The following is a 20,298-nucleotide window of genomic DNA, read 5'->3' on the forward strand; positions in this document are numbered from 1 at the left end:
TCACAGGCACTGCTGCCTGAAAGAGGCGAGGTGGTCGATGGTGGTCGAGTATAGCAGCTGGTGAGCGCTACATTGTGCAACACTCAAGAAGGTACCCACATCGATGTGGGTGCCATTGAAGTCACCTTCAACAGGATTGCAAGGCATGCAGTCGCAAGCTCCACAGTATCAGAGCAACTGTTTGGTTTTGGTCTCTTTGCCCAAGTAGCAGTACGTTGTGTTCCGTTGACACCCACACATCGGCGACAGCATTTGCGATAGTGCCAAGGTATGGGAACTGGTCCAAGGAGAAGTGGGGTCGCATGGTCTTCAAGCCTGAGAGCAGATTCAGTCTGAGTAGTGATTCTGGACGTAGACTCATATGACGAGGGATGGGAAGACGTAATGCTCCAGGAACATTGTCGAACATGATCGTTTTGGTAGTCCGACTGTTATATTGCGGGGAGGCATAATTTTGCATAGGCGATCTGACCTCCAAATCTTTGAACACGATACCCTCACTGGTCAACGTCATTGTGACACTCTACTCCTTCTCCATGTGGGTATTATTAGGGGTGCATTCAGTCCCGACTTCGTTTTTATGGATGACGGTGCGCGACTGCATCAAACTGCGCACGTGGAGGTCTTGGAACGAGAGGATATTCGGCGAATGGACTTGCCTGCCCGTTCTCCCAACTTAGATCCCATCGAGCACGTGTGTGATGTGTTGTGGAGACGTATTGTAGCACGTGCGTATGCACCAACGACCATGCAGCAGTAACAGTTTACAATCGCACTGGTGGAGGAATGGGACCCACCACCACAGGAGCTCTTTAAGAACCTTATAGCCAGCATGAGAGTAAGTTACAGATCATGTCTTGCCGTCTATGGTGATCACGCGTCCAATTGAGAACCACGGTCCGCCTTCTATAATGTACAGGAGGCCATCATAAATTGCGGTGATTTCGGTGTAATTATTGCCTTTGAATAAAAGTGTCATTTTTGTTCATCTCATTTCTCTTACCTAGTACCCAACAGAAGCTACTCCGAGGCTCCGAGTGAAATGACGCTAAAGTTCCTCCAACGTTCCGTGACCAGTATTACAAATGTTGGACGCAGAAAGCAGAATGTATCAAAACTGGTATCAGCATTAAGGAAAAAACAGACTACCAATACAGCTCTAGAAGATTGATTATAGCCTAGGAAAGCACCATGTGACGGTATTAATAATGGAGTAGATGCCTGCATAATACACCGGTATAAGTCGAATACATCGGTCGCCTTTTATAGTGTCTTCTGCTTCTCAAACTGGCCACTCTGGGACGACATATAGCTATAGAGAAAGAGTATAATACTTTTTACTAACTAAATTCAGTTTTAATAATAAGGTGGAATTTCTGAAAATTAAAAACTAATTTAAGTAAATTTAAATTTTAAAAAATAATGAGAGTTTAACGGCAGCATCCGATAGTAAATCAACATAACAAACTGTAGATACCTAATTTTGTTAGGTTTAAATGGTTTATAGGGAGTAACAATAATTTCTAATAATTATTGGCAATAAAATGCAAATAAATTCCAAATCATTTCCAATCAAAAACCAAAGACATAATGTAAAATTTTTGTATAGTGAGTATAATTAATGTTCCAGATCCAAAACGCAGTTAAAAAAGGGACGTTGCTCACAACGACTTCAAATACGAACGGAATATTATCGCCGAAGGAGGGAACGTGTGAAAAGAAGAAAAAATTGAACGAAAATTTTCCACAAGATTGCACTGTAAGCGTCATAACGTAAATGGTTCGGCTATGAGTGACATACGAGTCACGTGAGAGTTGCACGTTACACCAACCGTATAATGTGCATGACCGAGCCGCTCGGAGTGGCAGCGCGGTTTAGAGCGCCATGTCAAGGACTGCGCGGCTCCTCCCACTGGAGGTTCGAGTCCTCCCTCGGGCATGGGTGTGTGTGTTGTTCTTAGCATAAGTTAGCTTAAGTAGTGTGTAAGTCTAGGGACCGATGACCTCAGCAGTTTGGGCCCTTAGGAATTCACACACATTTGAATATTTTTGCATGAGTGAACAACTTCGGCATTGAACAGCTGTGGCGCTGTTAGTTATGTAAGACTATCCATTAAGATAAGGTCGCACCACATCGGATGGGAAAAATCGGCTTTTCATTGCCGTGAGACCATAAACCGCATAAAAAGCGAAAATGACATCGGTTTTTGATTGTCCTGAGACCGAAAAACGCATAAAAAGCTACAATGAAATCGATTTATAACTGTCGTGAGCCTGACGCAAAACATTTTTAATATGCTGTCCTTCGTTTTCTGCCACAAGTTAAAATCGAGAACCAGCATGATCCACAACAGATCGGAGTGCCTCAGAAGTCACGTTCAGAATGCAATGTGCAGTGCAGTCCCTCAGTTCAGCTATGTTTGTAACAGGAGTACTGAACGTAACATATTTCTGATAAGCTGACAGCCAGAAGTCACAAGGATTAAGATCAACTAATCTGGACGGTCAGGCTGTAGACATGTGGTTCCAACCTGAGGGCTAAAAAGAAATTTTCTGAAGGCTAAAACCAAAGGGTTCGATTGTGTTTCGGTGACGAAACTAAGTTATTTTTAAAAGATTGTTACTCTTATCGCTATTTCGTAAGACTATAATACCGATTACCTTAGTTAGAAATAATTACATATTTTTAAATACTACATTTATCGTGCGAAACAATACGGTGGAAGTAACAGATTATGAAACGAATGTGTGAACATCATCATCTTCACATAGTCAACGCGGTACACACATGCTTTGTTCCTTGTATCACGTATATAGGTTAGTAAACTGGAGACACATACTGAGTACATCACTTATGTTTAAATATCTCCTGAAAATTCCTTCTCAGAGATGCTGATAGTTCTCACAATGGACCAGAAATCGCTTCATTGTTCACTTCGCAACAAATAAACGAACTAATTCACAGCAGAACCAACCAGTAATTATGTAATGGCTACTACACTGATGTAGAATCTAAGTGTAATAATAATAATTATTATTATTAGTGGCAGTGGTCAGAGACGAAACGTAGGCAGTCTGAAGTCTCCTAGTATCTACCATTTGCCAACACAGAAGTAAAAAGCCTAATAAATCCAGAAATTTACAAACAATAAGTATAGTACACACACTTTCTGAGGAGTTGTAGGTAGCACTCGCGATGCACTGAGAATTCCTTCATCATTCTATGAAAAAATATTGTTAGAAACAAGCAGTACCACCTGCCTCATTGACTCATTAGTTCTTAGTTTAATAAAACGCCTACAAAACTAAATACCATTATCTTTCGTCATTTTAAAAACTAGTTTTCATATCAAATTCTTTCGTTCTGAAGTTCAGTGGGTGCTAATATTCATGATAGTGATGGTGGTGCCTAATACGTGATTCCACACAGTGGTAAAGGTCTCGTAAAGGTTGGGACCACTGCTGTAGGGAAATGACGGCTGATAACTCTAGCATTTCCAAAATGCCACTGCAGCAGCTGTTTCACTGGCTGTGCCGTGTGCGGAAGAGTCTCATCTTGCAGTAGAATGATCCTACTCACGCATCAACGCTGTTGAAGGGTCGGAAAGGCGTTGGTGCGCAAAAGACGCTCATGACGTTAATCAGTGACGGTACAGCTAACGGCATCCCCAGGACCCATCTCCTCGAGACATTATGGTCCTACGATAAACGACATCGTCAAACTGCACCACATATGTAATGCTTCCCTTTGCAGAATGTAGCGGTTCCTGTTGATGTGCGAACGGATTTTCCGTTGCCCGTCCACTGCAATTCTGTGTATTTACGTGTTCTTGGGACTGGAAATGGGCTTCTTCTGTCTACAGAATGTTCCATTGCCATTCATTGTCCATTTCCATGCGAGTAAACATTTGTTTTACTGGGAGGTCAGCATGCAGCAACTGATGGCCAAGGGTAATTTGGAAAGATATTTTCACTCTGCAACGGAGTGTGCGCTGATATGAAACTTCTTGGCAGATTAAAACTATGTGCCGGACCAAGACTCGAACTCGGGACTTTTGCCGTTAGTGGGCAAGTACTTTACCGTCTGAGCTACCCAAGCACGACTCACGCCCCGCCCTCACAGCTTTACTTGTGCCAGTACTTCGTCTGCTACCTTCCAAACTTCACAGAAGCTCTCCTGCGAACCTTCAAAAACTAGCACTAGGATATTGCGGATACATGCCTGGGGGATGTTTCCAGAATGAGATTTCCACCCTGCACCGGAGTTTGGGCTAATATGAAACCCCCTGGCAGATTGAAACTGTGTGCCGGCCGAGACTCGAAGTCGAGACCTTTGCCTTTCGCGGGCAAGTGCTCTACCGTCTGAGCTACCCAAGCACGACTCACGCCCCGTCCTCACTGCTGTACTTCTGGCAGTACCTCATCTCCTATCTTCCGAACTTCCTTGGGACGTAGGAGACGAGGTACTGGCAGAAGTACAGCTGTGGGAACAGGGCTGACTCGTCCTTGGGTAGCTCAGACGTTAGAGCACTTGCCCACGAAAGGCAAAGGTCCCGAGTTCGAGTCTCGGTCGGGCACACAGTTTTAATGTGCAAGGAAGTTTCATGGGTAATTTTGTACGTGTGCAGAATTGTTCGTAGAATTTATATATTCGTCGTTCTCACATGCACGTTCAAAGTCCGAGCAATCCCATGTGCACTGCGTGTTTGCAGGCCACCGCTCGCCCCCTGCAGTGCTGTGGCCACATCTTCTATTGACGTCGGATCAATTGTTTTCCTGTCTGTGTCACACTGCACTTTGAAAGGACCTGTTTTTTCAGATTTCGCGATCGTTTTCTACAGGCTCTTGGCAGATATCAGGTCAACGCCTCTTTTTATTCCCTTAAGAGTCCCGAACTACAGCAGACATACTGACGTACAGGCACCGTTCTCGTTGAAAGAGCTTTATCAGCAGCGCGCGATCCCGCATTGAGACAGTAGTGCCGAGCGTCTCAGGCACAAACTGCGAAACAGCCATGTATCCTGGGTCTTTTATTTCGCATTTTCTGCCGCTTACACCACCATCTAGTCGTAAAATTCTCGTTATCTGTTTTTTGTTTCCATAATGTTTTCCCCTTGTTCGATAATATTCTGTTTAAATCTGACGTCATTAAGAGCAGTCGTTCCTTTTTTACACCGTTTTGGAAGTGGAGCTTTAATTATAATAACCCTGTATTACGCTTGTGGTAGCATTAAGTTTTAATATAGTCTTTATTCACGAAAAAGTTCGCGTACGTCAGCCGACAGATTGTATCCCAAATTTCGCAAATAATCTATGTGAAATTGGCAAATTGTTGAAATCAACGCTTAAGTACGAATTGTGTGACGTGTTTAGACATACAGTTTGAGTTGTAGTTATACAATAAATAATTTTTCCTGCATTTGAAGAAGCAGAGCAAATCACCTTACTTCTGGCTTCAAACAGGGCAATCGAGACTTACCGACTGCCGTGTCTTCTTCAGCCAATGGCATCATTTGGACGCTGCATGAAGTGGCATGGTGTTGGCATACAGCTCTCTCAACCGTTGTCGACTTTGAGGACCTTGTATCGGCTGCTTCTCATTCGCACACCTCCTTAACTGGCATCACGACGTTGATGGACCCAGTTCCAGTCATCCCACCAAAGAAACACCCCTAACAGTACCGGGAATTGAACCAGGGTCCTCTGCATGACAGTCAGTCACGCTGACCACTGTGCTACGGAGGCGGAATGATTTTGAAAGGTTGACGGATTTTTAAGCGATGCAGCCATCTCGTTCGGGGCAGTCTTGCGTGCGTGTTCGACGAAGAGGGATCTTCGATAGCCAGCTGAATTTTGTGGCATATCGGTCAGTTGCAAAGATGTCTGAAAAGTTCATGCGATAGATCTAGGGACTTTTAAAATTTCTAAATGTGTTCGCAGACTTAGTAAAAATTTCTGCATTATGTTGTACGGGCTCTAACTCTGGCTGAAGCGCGTTGTTCAAGACTTAGTAAATCCTTGCACGAGTTCCGGACGCGTAGTATTTTCCTCAGTGCACTTAATAGACTTGTGATTATTTCATGGAAAACATCGAGTGATTAGAAGTTCAGTTCATTTTCAAAGAACCGCAAATATAACTCTAATGCTGAAGAATTGATGACAGTTGTTGTTGCATCCCAGTTCGTGCAAACGTTACTAATGTATGATTTATTTACCAAACTATAACCACTCCGGTATTATGGACAATTATTTTCTTCCACTCCCATCGTGCCTGTAATTTAATTAATTTCCTGTAACCATCAGAACTGTAACCGGATGATGCGTCGGATGTGTGGCATGGCCCCTAGACGCATATGAAGCCATCAGACTTCAAAAGCGGTCACACATTTTGTTTACGCCTATAACACACATACTGTGTACAGTTATAAGGTCACTAAGGGAATGCTTGGCTTCAATCGAACGACAGTTAGGCACCTATAATATATACTGTCCATGGTGCATACCTGTTGTAGTGGTTGCGCTGTATCAGACATCACTAGGTGGGAAAACTTGGAACCTTTTGCACCTGTATGGAACGTGTGACTGGCTTCTAGTATTATGATCTAAATTTATTGACAGATCCCTAGATCTCGCTAGCGAGTCCATGGAATGGGTTCCTTCAACTGTGACAAATTCACCTAGCTAAGCATCTCGGAGTAGATGGGTTTTATCGTACGGTCAGAGAACGTCTAGACCAACTGCAGCTCTAAATAATCGCAGCTGTGGCACCAGTCACACATTTCTTTACTTTACGACCACGAACAAAAATGTAAAGTTGCACGCGCTGATGAAAAGCGACATGTCCTCCATCAAGCACCTACCGTCACTAAACTCGTCTCTTTCCAATATATTCCTGTTTCTTTACTAGTTTCTGCGTTCCCCAAGACGAGTGTACGACGAGTATAATTTTGCGTATTGAAAAAGAATTTGTCAGTAAAGAGCACATTGTTGTCTGCGCATCAACTTTAGGTTATTATGATTATTATTATTATCGTATGCATCAATTACAACCAATCCAATACACATTTAAATAAAAAATACACACTTGCAACTATTTAAACTGCATAAATATCAAACAGCCCAGGCTAAGCACTAATGTCGGAAGACTCAATCCAGTGGAGCGCCTCGTTGGATGCTTCGTGTAGACTCTTGATGCCACCTGGGAAACGTCTGTTAGGATACTCATTTACAATGAAGCTCGTTGTATGGATGTCAGCACAGTCACGTGTACTGCCAGTGCAAAAGCCCCACTTGCTAATGTTGTATTTGCACATACCTTCTGCAGTCCGATATCTGTTAAGCTATACTCACACCTCTCTCGAATTATTAAAGCCTGGAACTTTAACATATGGGTTGTTAATAAGTTCGTGATTCCGGGTTTCCGTAGCTTTTCACTCATGTTTCCATTCAGCTGCGCAATTGGACACAATTGAGAACATTTGGACTCTTCCATATACTGGTCTTCTGGATTTGAGGCGTTTCCTAGGCAGCGAGAGTAAATCTTCGTGAAGACGAATTGATTCAATGTTAAAAACTTGCTGTCAAAGGTTGTAAAGAGCCTTCAGATGTCACGAGCAGTCAACTTCAATCTGATGTAAGGTTAACGCTATAAATTGAGGTGGCTATGTGCCCTATGGCAATGACACTTGTATCGGACTCAGCTAATTAAGGAGTCCTTCGGGAAAAAGGGAAAGCCCAAGGAACGAACATTGAAGTTCAGTAGTACCAGCTGGTGTAGAAGTGCACAAAAATTCAAGTCCCACGAGAGATATAGTGCTCCTAGTGTCAAATGTGGAGACACGAGACGCAGAAAGAAATATAAGTTCTACATCACTGGTCGTAAATCGACCGCCACAGGTTAAGCTCATTTATGAATGAAACCGAAAGAACAGCCGGGTAAAAATAATCGTGGGGTTTTATAGTTCAGGGTTTCTCTTCTTCAGATTCCACTGACGTGTGGCTGGCGGCCAGTCTCGCCTGATGGATTTCCGAGAGCATCACGGAACCATTCTAAGTATGCGCGTCTCCCTTCATGTGTCACTGCGGGGGAAGTTTCCTTGCTTTTTTGTTATAGATAACATTAACAACTGTCGCCTATGCGGCGTTTGGTAACGGCGGGGCAACTATTGTTACTTCTCTTTCCCTGAGTGGGGACCCACTTGCCTTAATGCCTTTGCGCAGCTTTCCCAAACCTAGAAGACTGTTGGTGGAAGCAAGCGACCACTTGCTTACACAAGGTCTAGTACAACTGTTTCACCGGAAACCTGAACGTAAACGGCAGAGATCCATCGCTGAAGGTAACAGTTGTCTTCAGTGGCTTCGACTGGGCGATCCAGCATAGTAGTTCAAAGGATGAAATTATACTCGGTGATGCCAACAGAAAAAGCGTTTGCATCTCTTCTGTTTACTCATTTAGCACCTCTAGCTTCGCCTGTCGGTTTCTCCCACATTCTCACTAGCGGTTGTCGCACACCCAGACAGCATCAATGTGGGAGAAAGAAAGAAAAACCTGACCGTCTCTGCATTGCCAAGATCAAGGCACACGTGGCCAGACGTATTTTGTAAAGGTGTTTTTTTTTTTTTTTAATTACCGCTACCAGTCACAAACTTTGTCAACTATTGTATTACTTAATTATTTAGCGATATGTTTCGAGGGTTAAACCTCATCTTCAGGCTAAATGCCATTACAAAATCAACTTTACAATAAAGTCATACTGATATTACATAGTCTTTTCGTAAATACTGTGGTCATCTTTGTTCTTCCGGCGTGGCGGTCTCGTTGTGATGTGTTGCGGTGTTTCCATTTCCGTGGCTCTCTTGGTCATTGTTCACAATGACAGACCTCAAAAATTCACAATTCCTTTCCAATTTCACTACAGTACTCCTAGAATAAAAGATACATAACATGACTGTCGTTTGACTCTAGCCCCAGCAATAGCTTAGAAATATGTAAAATAAATAGTTTATATCATGATGTGTTCAATAATATTGTAACAGGTGCTCAATTTGTAATCTATTTCGTTAACCTACATCTGTAATACGATAATAAGACGTGCAGGAGACACGTAAACATCTGACACCACACAGATCGACAAATCGATTGTCAAATCGAAACCAGCTGTAATTCGACCGCCATCTTGTCCACTGCACTACAGAACTGTTTGCGACCGTGTTCCCAAGTTACTAAAAAACAGTGACCAAGAGAGCTACGGAAATGGAAACAGCGCAACACATCACAACGAGACTGCCACGCCAGAAGAACAAAGATGACCACAGCATTTACGAAAAGACTATGTAACATCAGTATGACCTTAATGTAGAGTTGTTTTTGTAGTGCCATTTAGCCTGAAGATGAGGTTTAACCCTCGAAACATGTCGCTAAATAAAAAAGTAATTCAATAGCAGATAAAGTTTGTAACTTGCAGCGGTAATTTAAAAAAACCTTTACATATTTCTTGAGACAGTCACGGTCGAAAAACACTTAAAATGGCTTCAAACTGTTTTTTACAGAAGTATTTTGGCTGAAAACTGAATGCATTCCATGCGACAATGATACGTTCTGCAAGTATCACTGTATACTGTAACGCAGTTAACTCCATATACTGGCCAGTTTGGGATAAGTTACTCCCGACAGAGATTTTACAGGTCTATGACTAAGAGTTCCTGTGTCTCAGAAAGATGATATGAGTTTCAGTGTCGTGGAGCTGTCGGCTTTGTAGAACTTATTTCAAGGCATACGAGGAGTCTACCAATAACATAGCGTCAAAATGTCGCCATTGCGTTATTATTTTGATTACTTCACCGAGAGACTGCCGTTTGTACACAGTCAAAGTGTACACATGAGGTAGACGTAGTGGGTCTAATGCTCTATTTAATCTCCGAGTCACTTGGCCACTGGAAGGAGGGAATTATCCTTTCCAGTCACAAGTGTCCATGACGGAGAGCCCTGTGGCGAGAGTCTCGTTCACTCGTGACTACATTCAACAAGAATGAGCTTTCCACATTCTAACTGAGTTGGCTATGTTTTCAGTCACCTTTAGCACAACGACAAGCATTCTACACAGGAACTGTATCTTTCAGTGTACTCACCATTTGGCTCCGACTTACGGAGATCAGCGCAACCATCATTTCATTGTGAATGTAACTAAATATTGCAGAAAATCGGTTCGGTAGCAGTTTTAATATTTAGTGTTTAGGCAAAATGTATACTGCTTACATTACTTTCGATTTCTTTGCGTTGTCATTACTAAAAAACTTCTCAATGAGAACCTCCGAACATCCTTTTCGACATCAGCACACTTACCTTCGACTTCTTGTTTTGCCGAATACAAAGCCGAAATGTGAGATTTATGCAGTTCCTAGAAGTTCCGCGACACGTCGACTCGAACATTTCTAGAGATAGATCAATGGCAGTGGCTCTTTAAAAGTTATAGTAAAAATCACGTAATTAAAAGCGTGTCATTGTGGCAATTATTTTATGATTTTAAACATGGCTGCAACAGCAACTGTTGAAATTCTTCACGATAAAGGATGACAGCCAAAACAGTTGCAGGATAAAAATTTTATTAAAATTCTTGACTAAGGTTTCGGTACATATAAATATATCTTCATCAGAAGTAATAAATCCTGAACAGAAAGACACTTTCATTAGAAAAGCCTTAGCAAAACCTTGGTCAAGAATTTTAATAAAATTTTTATCCTGCAACTGTTTTGGCTGTCGTCCTTTATCGTGAATTATTTTATGCATCCTGAATAGCCCCTCTAAACTAAAAAATGTATAAATTTGTAATAAAACACTTCTAAGTAGATGATGGGAGAGAGAAGGTTAATGGGAAGAAGAAAACAACTAAATAAATCGAACAAAGTGGCTACGTGCAATTCGCTTAATGCCACTGTATTAATAGCTTTACTGTGTGCTCAGAGCTTTACAGCTGCGCTCAAAATAACATAGCAGTTGCCAGTGAAACGTCACATTCCTGTCAACTTTTTACTCGTCTCGCGCAACGTGACCTCGGCATAGAATGCACTGTTTGCTCTAAAGAGTCTATTTTGCGACGCATGCGTTGGAAGGTTGCTTATTTCCCACGTCAGTTACGTTAAGGGCACTTAGCGGCCCGACCGTGGCGAGGCACGTGTTTGCCACAATGTATATTTGTGTTACACACAGTGTTGCAGGCCACATATCCTGCAACATATCGGTGCACAGTGGAAAAAGTGAAGTACACACATCATGTTTCACTAACGGAGAACCTTCAGAGGTTTGCGGGGAGTTCAGAAAACGCACACTAGAGAAGCCAAACCTGTCACCACGCATCAGACCACAGGCGTTCGAGGCCAACCCAGAACAGCCAATTAAAAATATATTTTCTGTAAGCAAACTCTGACACTAGATTTATTTTGAAAATAATATGTTTTTCACCAACTCTAAATATATGTCAATAACATGACACCATTTCAGCTGTTGGAGCGGTAAGGACCGATCCGACAAGGGCAGCAAAGACTCAGTCATTTCAAAGGGCTAGCTATGCCTGAAAGTACGTATAGAAATGGATTAGCATAGATTAACTTAAAGGTAACTGACTGGCAGAGTGCCAAACTCGAAGTATATTCCAAATCGACAATGAAGGGCGGGATACGGCGGGACGCTAGTTCCCTTGTTCAACTATCTTTCTCTTCTAATTCCTCCAGCTGGCATAGTTCCAGTTTTCTTCCCTACTATATGCTAAAATGGGCCAACGGCCTTGGCGCAGTGGTTACACCGGTTCCCATCAGATCACCGAAGTTAAGCGCTGTTGGGCTGGGCTAGCACTTGGATGGGTGACCATCCGGTTTGCCGAGAGCTGTTGCCAAGTGGGATGCACTCAGCCCTTGTGAGGCAAAACGGAAGAGCTACTTGATTGAGAAGTAGCGGCTCCGGCCCTGGAAACTGACATACGGCTGGGAGAGCGGTATGCTCACCACATGCCCCTCCATATTCGCATCCAGTGACGCCTATGTTGAGGATGACACGGTGGCCTGTCGGTGCCGTTGGGCCTTCATGACCTGTTCGGGAGGCGTTTCTTTAGTTGTTTTTTGCTACAATAAATCCTAATTGCTGCTCAAGAAGCGATTTTTAACTAAAAATTTCCGATGTCATTTTAGGAAAGTTGTAAGTTGCATCATGAATCACATCTCACATCCGTCTGCTTTAAGAAAATGCTAAACAATCAAGTTCTATTTATTTCAAGCACATGCGCAATTCACCTCTGAAGCAGGGCCTCTGCTTTTGCAGTAATCATGATTTATTATAGATGAACGAGTTTAAGCCGGCCGTTGTGGCCGAGCGGTTCTAGGCGCTTCAGTCTGGAACTGCGTGACCGCTACGGTCTCAGGTTCGAATCCTGCCTCGGGCATGGATGTGTGTAATGTCCTTAGGTTAGTTAGGTTTAAGTAGTTCTAAGCTGTAGGGGACTGATGACCTCAGGTCCCATAGCGCTCAGTGCCATTTGAACCATTCGAATGGGTTTAGCATTGAAAGTGGATACGTTAACCAATCACATCAGTGAAACTTAGAGACAGTCGAACAAAACGCGGTTCTCCTGCTCGTAACTGAAGACCTACATACGTTTTCAAATGAGCTGCAAGGTATCAAAAGTGATCTATGAGGTCATCAGCGTCTCTAGAGATGGTATCGCCAAGAAGGTCACTAGAGTTACAAACAACCACTGGGGCTGAATCCCTGCACCTTGATATTCAGATAATTTGGTGTAAAAAGCGGCTGATGAGCTGCGATTTAACTTTCGTAGGAATTGCAATTTCTTGCTTTATGTTAGGTGGGAGCTTGTTGAATATCTTCCAACCGGAGTACATAGCTCTGTCCTTAATCTTAGGCATTAAAGTAAAGTCTACATCAGAATTACTTTTGTGCCTTATATGGTGACTGTGAAAATCACAGTTGAGCTCAAACGAAAACCATTCAGGAATAAACGTATTGTGAAGTGAATGTGCGAATCCCATAGCTCCTTGGAAAGGCATCTACATGATGTACGGTTATTCTGCTTTAGACGTTATTCTTCCTACTCGCTGATGCCGAATAAACACCTCGTTCACTTTAGGTCCACTGACACAGAATATAATTCTACATGACAATGAAAAGTGAAAATAAGCAACACACTTGTCTGTAGATCAATGCAGTGAGAGATGTTTGAAGGTACATAACTCCCTGAGTGTAGATTCTTAGTTTATCAATGGGTTGACTCCACTTTAGCTTGTTATTAGCTTAGCACCCGCTGCTTCGCCCACATTTATGTAATAATTACATCCAAAACAATTTCATGAACATGCACTATGTGATCAAAAGTATCGGGACACCTGACTGAAAATGACTTACAAGTTTGTGGCACCCTCCAACGGTAACGCTGGAATTCAGTATGGTGTTGGCCCACCCTTAGCCTTGATGACAGCTTCCACTCACGCAGGCATATGATCAATCAGGTGGTGGAAGGCTTCTTGTGGAATGGCAGCCCATTCTTCACGGAGTGCTGCACTGAGGAGAGGCATCGGTGTCGGTCGGTGAGGCCTGACACGAAGTTGGCGTCCCAAAACATCCCAAAGGTGTTCTATAGTATTCGGGTCAGGACTCTGTGCAGGCCAGTCTATTAAAGGGATTTTATTGTCGTATAACCACTCCGCCACAGGCCGTGCATTATGAGCAGGTTCAAATGGTTCTAATGGCTCTGAGCACTATGGAACTTAACATCTGAGGTCATCAGTCCCCTAGAACGTAGAACTACTTAAACCTAACTAACCTAAGGACACCACACACATGCATGACCGAGGCAGGATTCGAACCTGCGACCGTAGCAGTCGCGCGGTTTCGGACTGAGCGCCTAGAACCGCGAGACCACCGCGGCCGGCTATGAGCAGGTGCTCGATCGTGTTGAAAGATGCAATCGCCATCCCCGAATTGCTCTTCAGCAGTGTGAAGCAAGATGGTACTTAAAACATACATGTAGGCCTGTCTGTGATAGTGCCACGCAAAACAACAAGGGGTGCAAGCCCCCTCCATCAAAAACACGGCCACACCATAACATCACCGGCTCAGAATTTTACTGTTGGCACTACACACGCTGGCAGATGACGTTCACCAGGCATTCGCCATACCCACACCCTGGCATCGGATCATCACATTGTGTACCGTGATTGGTCACTCCACACAACGTTTTTCCACTGTTCAATCGACCAAAGTTTACACTCCTTAGAATAAGCGAGGCATCGTTTTGTATTTACCTACGTGATGTATAGCCAATGAGCAGCCTCTCGACCATGAAATCCAAGTTTTCTCACCTCCCGCCTAACTGTCATAGTACTTGCAGTGGAACATCTAACCGAGATGTATAACAGCAATTTTCATGGATCTAGCATTTTTTCAATATAACAAAATATTTCCTTAAAAATTTTTATCCTCTTTTCACCCCTTTGAGAGCTGAATTAGCAAAAACAGTGAAGCACGTATTTTTTCGTTTCTAACTGCGAAGCCAAATACCAATTTTGAATGATTTAACTGCAAAAATGTTTTCACAGTGAAACATTTTCACAAAACATTTCACCCCTATTTCACCTCCTTAGTGGATGAATTTCCAAAACTAGTGAAATGCGTATTTTTTATTTCTAATCGAGAAGCCAAATTCCAATTTCAGTAGATTTAGCTGTAAAATGCATTCATAATGGAATACTTTCATAAAATATTTCATCCCTTATTTCACCCCTTTAGTGGTTGAATTCCCAAAAACATTGAAAGACATGTTTTTTCTATTTCTAATTAAGAAGTCAAATACCAATTTTCATAGATGTAGCTTTAAAAATAATTTAGTAGTTCTTTGATAATTTATTTTCAAAAAATTCTTTCACTCGCTGTTTCACGCCCATAGAAGTCAAACTTCCAAAAATGCTGAAACACGGACTTCTTTGTTTCTGACCGAGAAACCAAATACTAATTTTCGTAGGTCTAGCTTCAAAATTTTCGTAATAGCGACATATTTTCAAAATACCTTCCATCTCCTGTTTCACCCTCTTTGGGATTTAATTTCAAAAAATCCCTTCTTAAACGACGCCTGCAGTATAAGATCGATACCTTCTGCAATTTCCAAGTTCCTATCCTTAGTGGTTTGGGCTGGGCGACGATGAGTCAGTGAGTGAGTTGTGTACTGTGATTACCCGGTGTGACTGTGCAGCGCTGCTGGCGAACCACGTGCTGCCGCACCCGGTGTGCCTGGCGGCGGTGCTGGGCGAGCAGAAGCTGCGCACGCTGGGCGAGCCGCACCTCACCTTCGACTGCGACAAGAACGGCGCCAAGGTGGAGGGCAAGCGGCTGCGCGCAGACTTCACCATCGGCCGCAACGGCGTCCTCTACATGATTGACGACCTGCTGCTGCCTGACAGGGGTCAGACACCTGCACTAACTCACTTTTTCTTTCAATTGGAACATTTTAGGTTAGACTTTACCGTGACTGTTACTGGTGCCCAATGAAACAACAAGGTTACTGTTACCAGCCACTGTTTCTCTGTAACCGCAACGCGTTTCGATGGTTTAAGCCTCCATCACCAGGTGGATTTATATATGTTAATACGACACGTGTCTGCTATATTAAGACTTCGGGGAAACCTGTGGCATTGTCTAGTGGAGAAACAAAACATTATTTCAATACGGTTTTAGGGATGTTTCTCACTAAAAACTAAGCGTAAAGATAAACATGAAAATAAAACAATTGAAATAGAATACCTCTAGTGGCCACAGGCTCCTCTCTCTGTCGTAATACACTCATGCTCATAAATTAAGGATAATTGCAGAATGTGTAGGCACATAGGGAACACACACGACACAGATCTGGAAGTCGACGGTATTGGTGATAAGTTGAGAAAACCGTCCCGAAACACATGTGATACAAAACGCCGCTGTTTCCTGCACATGTAACCCGACATTGGGATATGATCATCATTCACAAGTATACAGGCCGCACAACGGGTTGGCATACTCTGGATCAGATGGTCAAGCAGCTGCTGGGGTATAGCCTCCCATTCTTGCACCAGTGCCTGTCGGAGCTCCTGAAGGGGTTTGAAGACGTGCAGCGATACGTCGACCGAGGGCATCTCAGACGTTCTCGATAGGGTTTAGGTCTGGAAAACAGGCAGGCCACTCCATTCGCCTGATATCTTCTGTTTCAAGGTACTCCTCCACGATGCCAGCTCGGTGGGGCCGTGCGTTATCATCCATCAGGAGGAAGGTTGGACGCCCCCTAAAAAGGCAGAGATACTGGTCCAAAATGACGTCGTGATACACATGACCTATTACAGTTCCTCTGTCATAGGCATGCAGGGGTGTACGTGCACCAATCGTAATACCACACCACGCCATCAGACCACGATATCCATACAGGTCCCTTTCAAGGACATTAGGAGGTTGTTATCTAGTTCCTGGTTCACGCCAGATGAAAACCCAGAGAGAATCGCTGTTCAGACTACACCTGGACTTGTCCGTGAACATAACCTGGGACCACTTTTCCAATGACCATGTACTGTGGTCTTGAAACCAGGCTTTACTGGCTGTCCCGTGATCAGGGATCAGTGGAATGCACCTTGTAGGTCCCCGGGCGAATACCATTCCTATTGAGTCGTCTGTAGACTGTGTATCTGGAGACAACTGTTCCAGTGGCTGCGGTAAGGTCCCGAGCAAGGCTACCTGCAGTACTCCGTGGCCGTCTGCGGACACTGATGGTGAGATGTCGGTCTTCGTGTGGTGTACACTGTGGACGTCCCGTACTGTAATGCCTGGCCACGTTTCCTGTCTGCTGGAATCGTTACCATAATCTTGAGATCACACTTTGTGGCACATGGGGGGCCCGGGCTACGACCTGTCGTGTTTGAACAGCCTCCAGTCGCCCTAGTATTCTACCCCTCATAACGTCATCAATATGGTTTCTTTGAGCCATTTTCAACACACAGCCACCATTAGCACGTCTGAAAACTTCTGCACACTTGCTCGCTGCACCGTACTGTGACATGCACCAACACACCTCTGCTACCAGCACCACCGTGCGACGACACCAGGTCAAATGCACCGCATGGTCATACCCTGAGGTGATTTAAACCCGCAAAGTGCCCATCAGAGCGTTGTTTCACCATGTATCATCATTATCCTTAATTTATGAGCATGAGTGTACATCAGAACATAAACGGCTACATTTTATAAACAAAGATGGTACCTTGAAATTACTAGATGCAAAGAACTTATAACAAAAACAGAAACATTATTTTGAAGTACAAAGAACATATAACAAAGCAACACAGTTATTTCAAAGTACGTTTTAAAGCATTGTGGAGATTTTTGATTATTTGATTAATACATACGTTAGAGTAGATATTTCAAGTGGTATACAAGTCATTTCCTGATGAGTTTATATAGACCAACTTTTGTACTCCTTTTCGTAACCGGGAGGCATGTTGCAAATATTAAGTGGAACCATTATGTTGGCAACGGTGGTAAAATTGTAAATAAATAACAGTTTTGGCTGAGATTCAGAGATAGAGTATGAAACGATTTCGAGAAAGAGAGCTAAGTTTTGAATATGCTAGAGCTGTAGGTTTGCTAAACTTGTATCAGTCACGTGTTATTTACTTAGTTATAGCACGTAAGAGTTGGTACGTGTCTTAGAGCATTTGAAAATACATCGTCGATATAAAATATCACCGATTTTGTGTGACTAGGCAATACTCGAATCCAGGATAAATTTGGTTGGCTCTGCTCTAAAAGTATAATTCGTAGCAATACATTTTTACGCATACATGTTTACATACGATACCAGACTAGATATTTTCAATCTACGTGATGTGCAGCGAAGAGCTTGCTGCAGCTGCTGCAGCAGGAGCGGCTGTACTCCTTCATGCAAGTGGTGGGCACCGCCGGGCTGGACGACGCGTTCGACAACTACGGCGAGTACACCGTCTTTGCCCCTGACGACCAGGCCATGGAAGGTAAGTGGTGCCTAGGTTGCCTATCTGCCCGCCCAGACGGACACGGAAATGACAGACCCTGACGTGCGTGTGTGTTGTGTGCAGCGCTGCCCCCACAGCGCCTGCAGGAACTCCGCACACAGCGGGAAAAGGCCCGCCAGTTCGTCCTCTTCCACGCCACCCAGGGCCGCATCAACAGCCACGACTTCACCGACAACCAGGTTTGTACAGAACTCGTAAGAGCTTACTACCCGTGCTTCTGAAGGCATGTGTGCTTCAAAAATGCTAATTGGGCCTCCACTTTGAGTAAGTACAAAAATTCGTATGACTGAGTTGAATCCCATAGGCTGGATGTCCTGTAACTTAATTCTGGGCAACAGGCTGTGAAACGGCAGGAGACGGGTTACAGCTTACAAGGGAACCTCCTCATCGCACTCCCCTCAGATTTAGTTATAAGTTGGCACAGTGGATAGACCTTGAAAAACTGAACACAGATCAATCGAGAAAAAAGGAAGAAGTTGTGTGGAACTATGAAAAAAATAAGCAAAATATACAAACTGAGTAGTCCATGCGCAAGAGAGGCAACATCAAGGATAGTCAGAGCTCAGGATCTCCGTGGTCCCGTGGTTAGCATGAGCAGCTGCGGAACGAGAGGACTTGGTTCAAGTCTTCCCTCGAGTGATAAGTTTACTTTCTTTATTTTCGCAAAGTTATGATCTGTCCGTTCATTCATTGACGTCTCTGTTCACTGTAATAAGTTTAGTGTCTGTTTTGCGACCGCACCCCAAAACCGTCCGACTAGTAGACGAAAGGACGTGCCTCTCCAATGGGAACCGAAAACATCGCAAGGTTATAGGTCAACCGATTTCTCCACAGGAAAACACGTCTGATATATTCTATACGACCCTGGTGACGCCATGTGCGTCACATGACAGGAATATGTTGTCGACCCACCTAACTTGCACACTTGGCGAATGGATAAAAAGATTCTTCTACCTTGCCCGATTTAGGTTTTCTTGTGGATGTGGTAATCACTCCCAAAAAAGTGATGTAAACATAAGAGTTTGTCACATAAACTGAAAATAAAAAATTGAACGTTTCACTCGAGGGAAGACTTGAACCAAGCTGCGCGCGCTAACCACGGGACCACGGCGCTCGTCAGTTCACACTGACCTTGATTTTGCCTATCTTGCGCATGGACTACTCAGTTTGTATATTTTGCTTATTCTTTTCATAACTCCACACAACTTCTTCCTGTTTTCTCGATTGATCTGTGTTCAGTTTTTCAAGGCCTATCCACTGTGCCAACTTATAACTAAATCTGAGAGGGGTGCGATGGGGAGGTTCCCTTGTTAGCATCCAACTGTCATATGAGTCGCTAGATAGGCAAGAGTTGTTGCGACTGAAACGTGGGTACCATTATACACTGTCCAATCACATTAATGTGATCACCTGCCAAAAACCTGAATAACCACCTTTTGCAACGCTGACGTGAGCCGGTGAGACTCTAGAAGGTGCCGACTCCAGTGCTGTGGCCACCTAAGCTAGGTTTCTCGGTTGAGAATCCACGGTGCAAATAGCCACATCGTGGTAGTCGCACAAGTTCGGGACTGAATTTAAATCCGGGGAGTTTGGTGGCCAGGGGAGTATGGTAAACTCATCTTGGTGCTCTTCGGACCAAGCGCGTAGACTGCGAGTTGTGCGATACGTTGCATTGTCCTGCTGCCAGATTCCATCGTGCCGAGGAAAAACATACTGCATGTAGGGGTGGAAATGTTCCCCAAGCATAGATGCTTACTAGAGTTGATTCAACGTGTCTCCTATTATGACGAGATCACCAAGGGAAAGCCACGAAAACATTCCCCAGATCTCAATGGTCCCTCTTCCTTACGACGATTGTTAAAGCACCATACCCAACGGCCATCTCTCCAATGGAGCATAAAACGAGATTCATTTGAAAAGGCCACCTAACGCCGCTCGGTGAACGTCCATTTCGGTATTCACGTGTGTGTATAAGATGAACATCAAGAAAAGCAAAACGAGGATAATGGAATGTAGTCGAATTAAGTCGGGTGATGCTGAGGGAATTAGATTAGGAAATGAGACACTTAAAGTAGTAAAGGAGTTTTGCTATTTGGGGAGCAAAATAACTGACAATGGTCGAAGTAGAGAGGATATAAAATGTAGACTGGAAATGGCAAGGAAAGCGTTTCTGAAGAAGAGAAATTTGTTAGTATCGAGTATAGATTTAAATGTCAGGATGTCGTTTCT

General features: G+C 43.6%; 1 protein-coding gene and 1 pseudogene across 1 annotated transcript in view; both read left to right on the top strand.

The window, feature by feature from the left end:
• LOC126298757 (transforming growth factor-beta-induced protein ig-h3-like) overlaps positions 1 to 20,298 on the top strand; it is a 309,651-nt gene that overhangs the window by 239,705 nt on the left and 49,648 nt on the right. Inside the window, exons 8-10 of the mRNA XM_049990203.1 lie at positions 15,252 to 15,461; positions 17,911 to 18,048; positions 18,133 to 18,248. Coding sequence (XP_049846160.1) covers positions 15,252 to 15,461; positions 17,911 to 18,048; positions 18,133 to 18,248 — 464 coding nt within the window. The remainder of the gene's footprint in view (positions 1 to 15,251; positions 15,462 to 17,910; positions 18,049 to 18,132; positions 18,249 to 20,298) is intronic.
• LOC126299743 (5S ribosomal RNA) lies at positions 11,771 to 11,888 on the top strand (annotated as a pseudogene).

The sequence above is a fragment of the Schistocerca gregaria genome, chromosome X, assembly GCF_023897955.1.
Source record: "Schistocerca gregaria isolate iqSchGreg1 chromosome X, iqSchGreg1.2, whole genome shotgun sequence".
Lineage (NCBI taxonomy): Eukaryota > Metazoa > Arthropoda > Insecta > Orthoptera > Acrididae > Schistocerca > Schistocerca gregaria.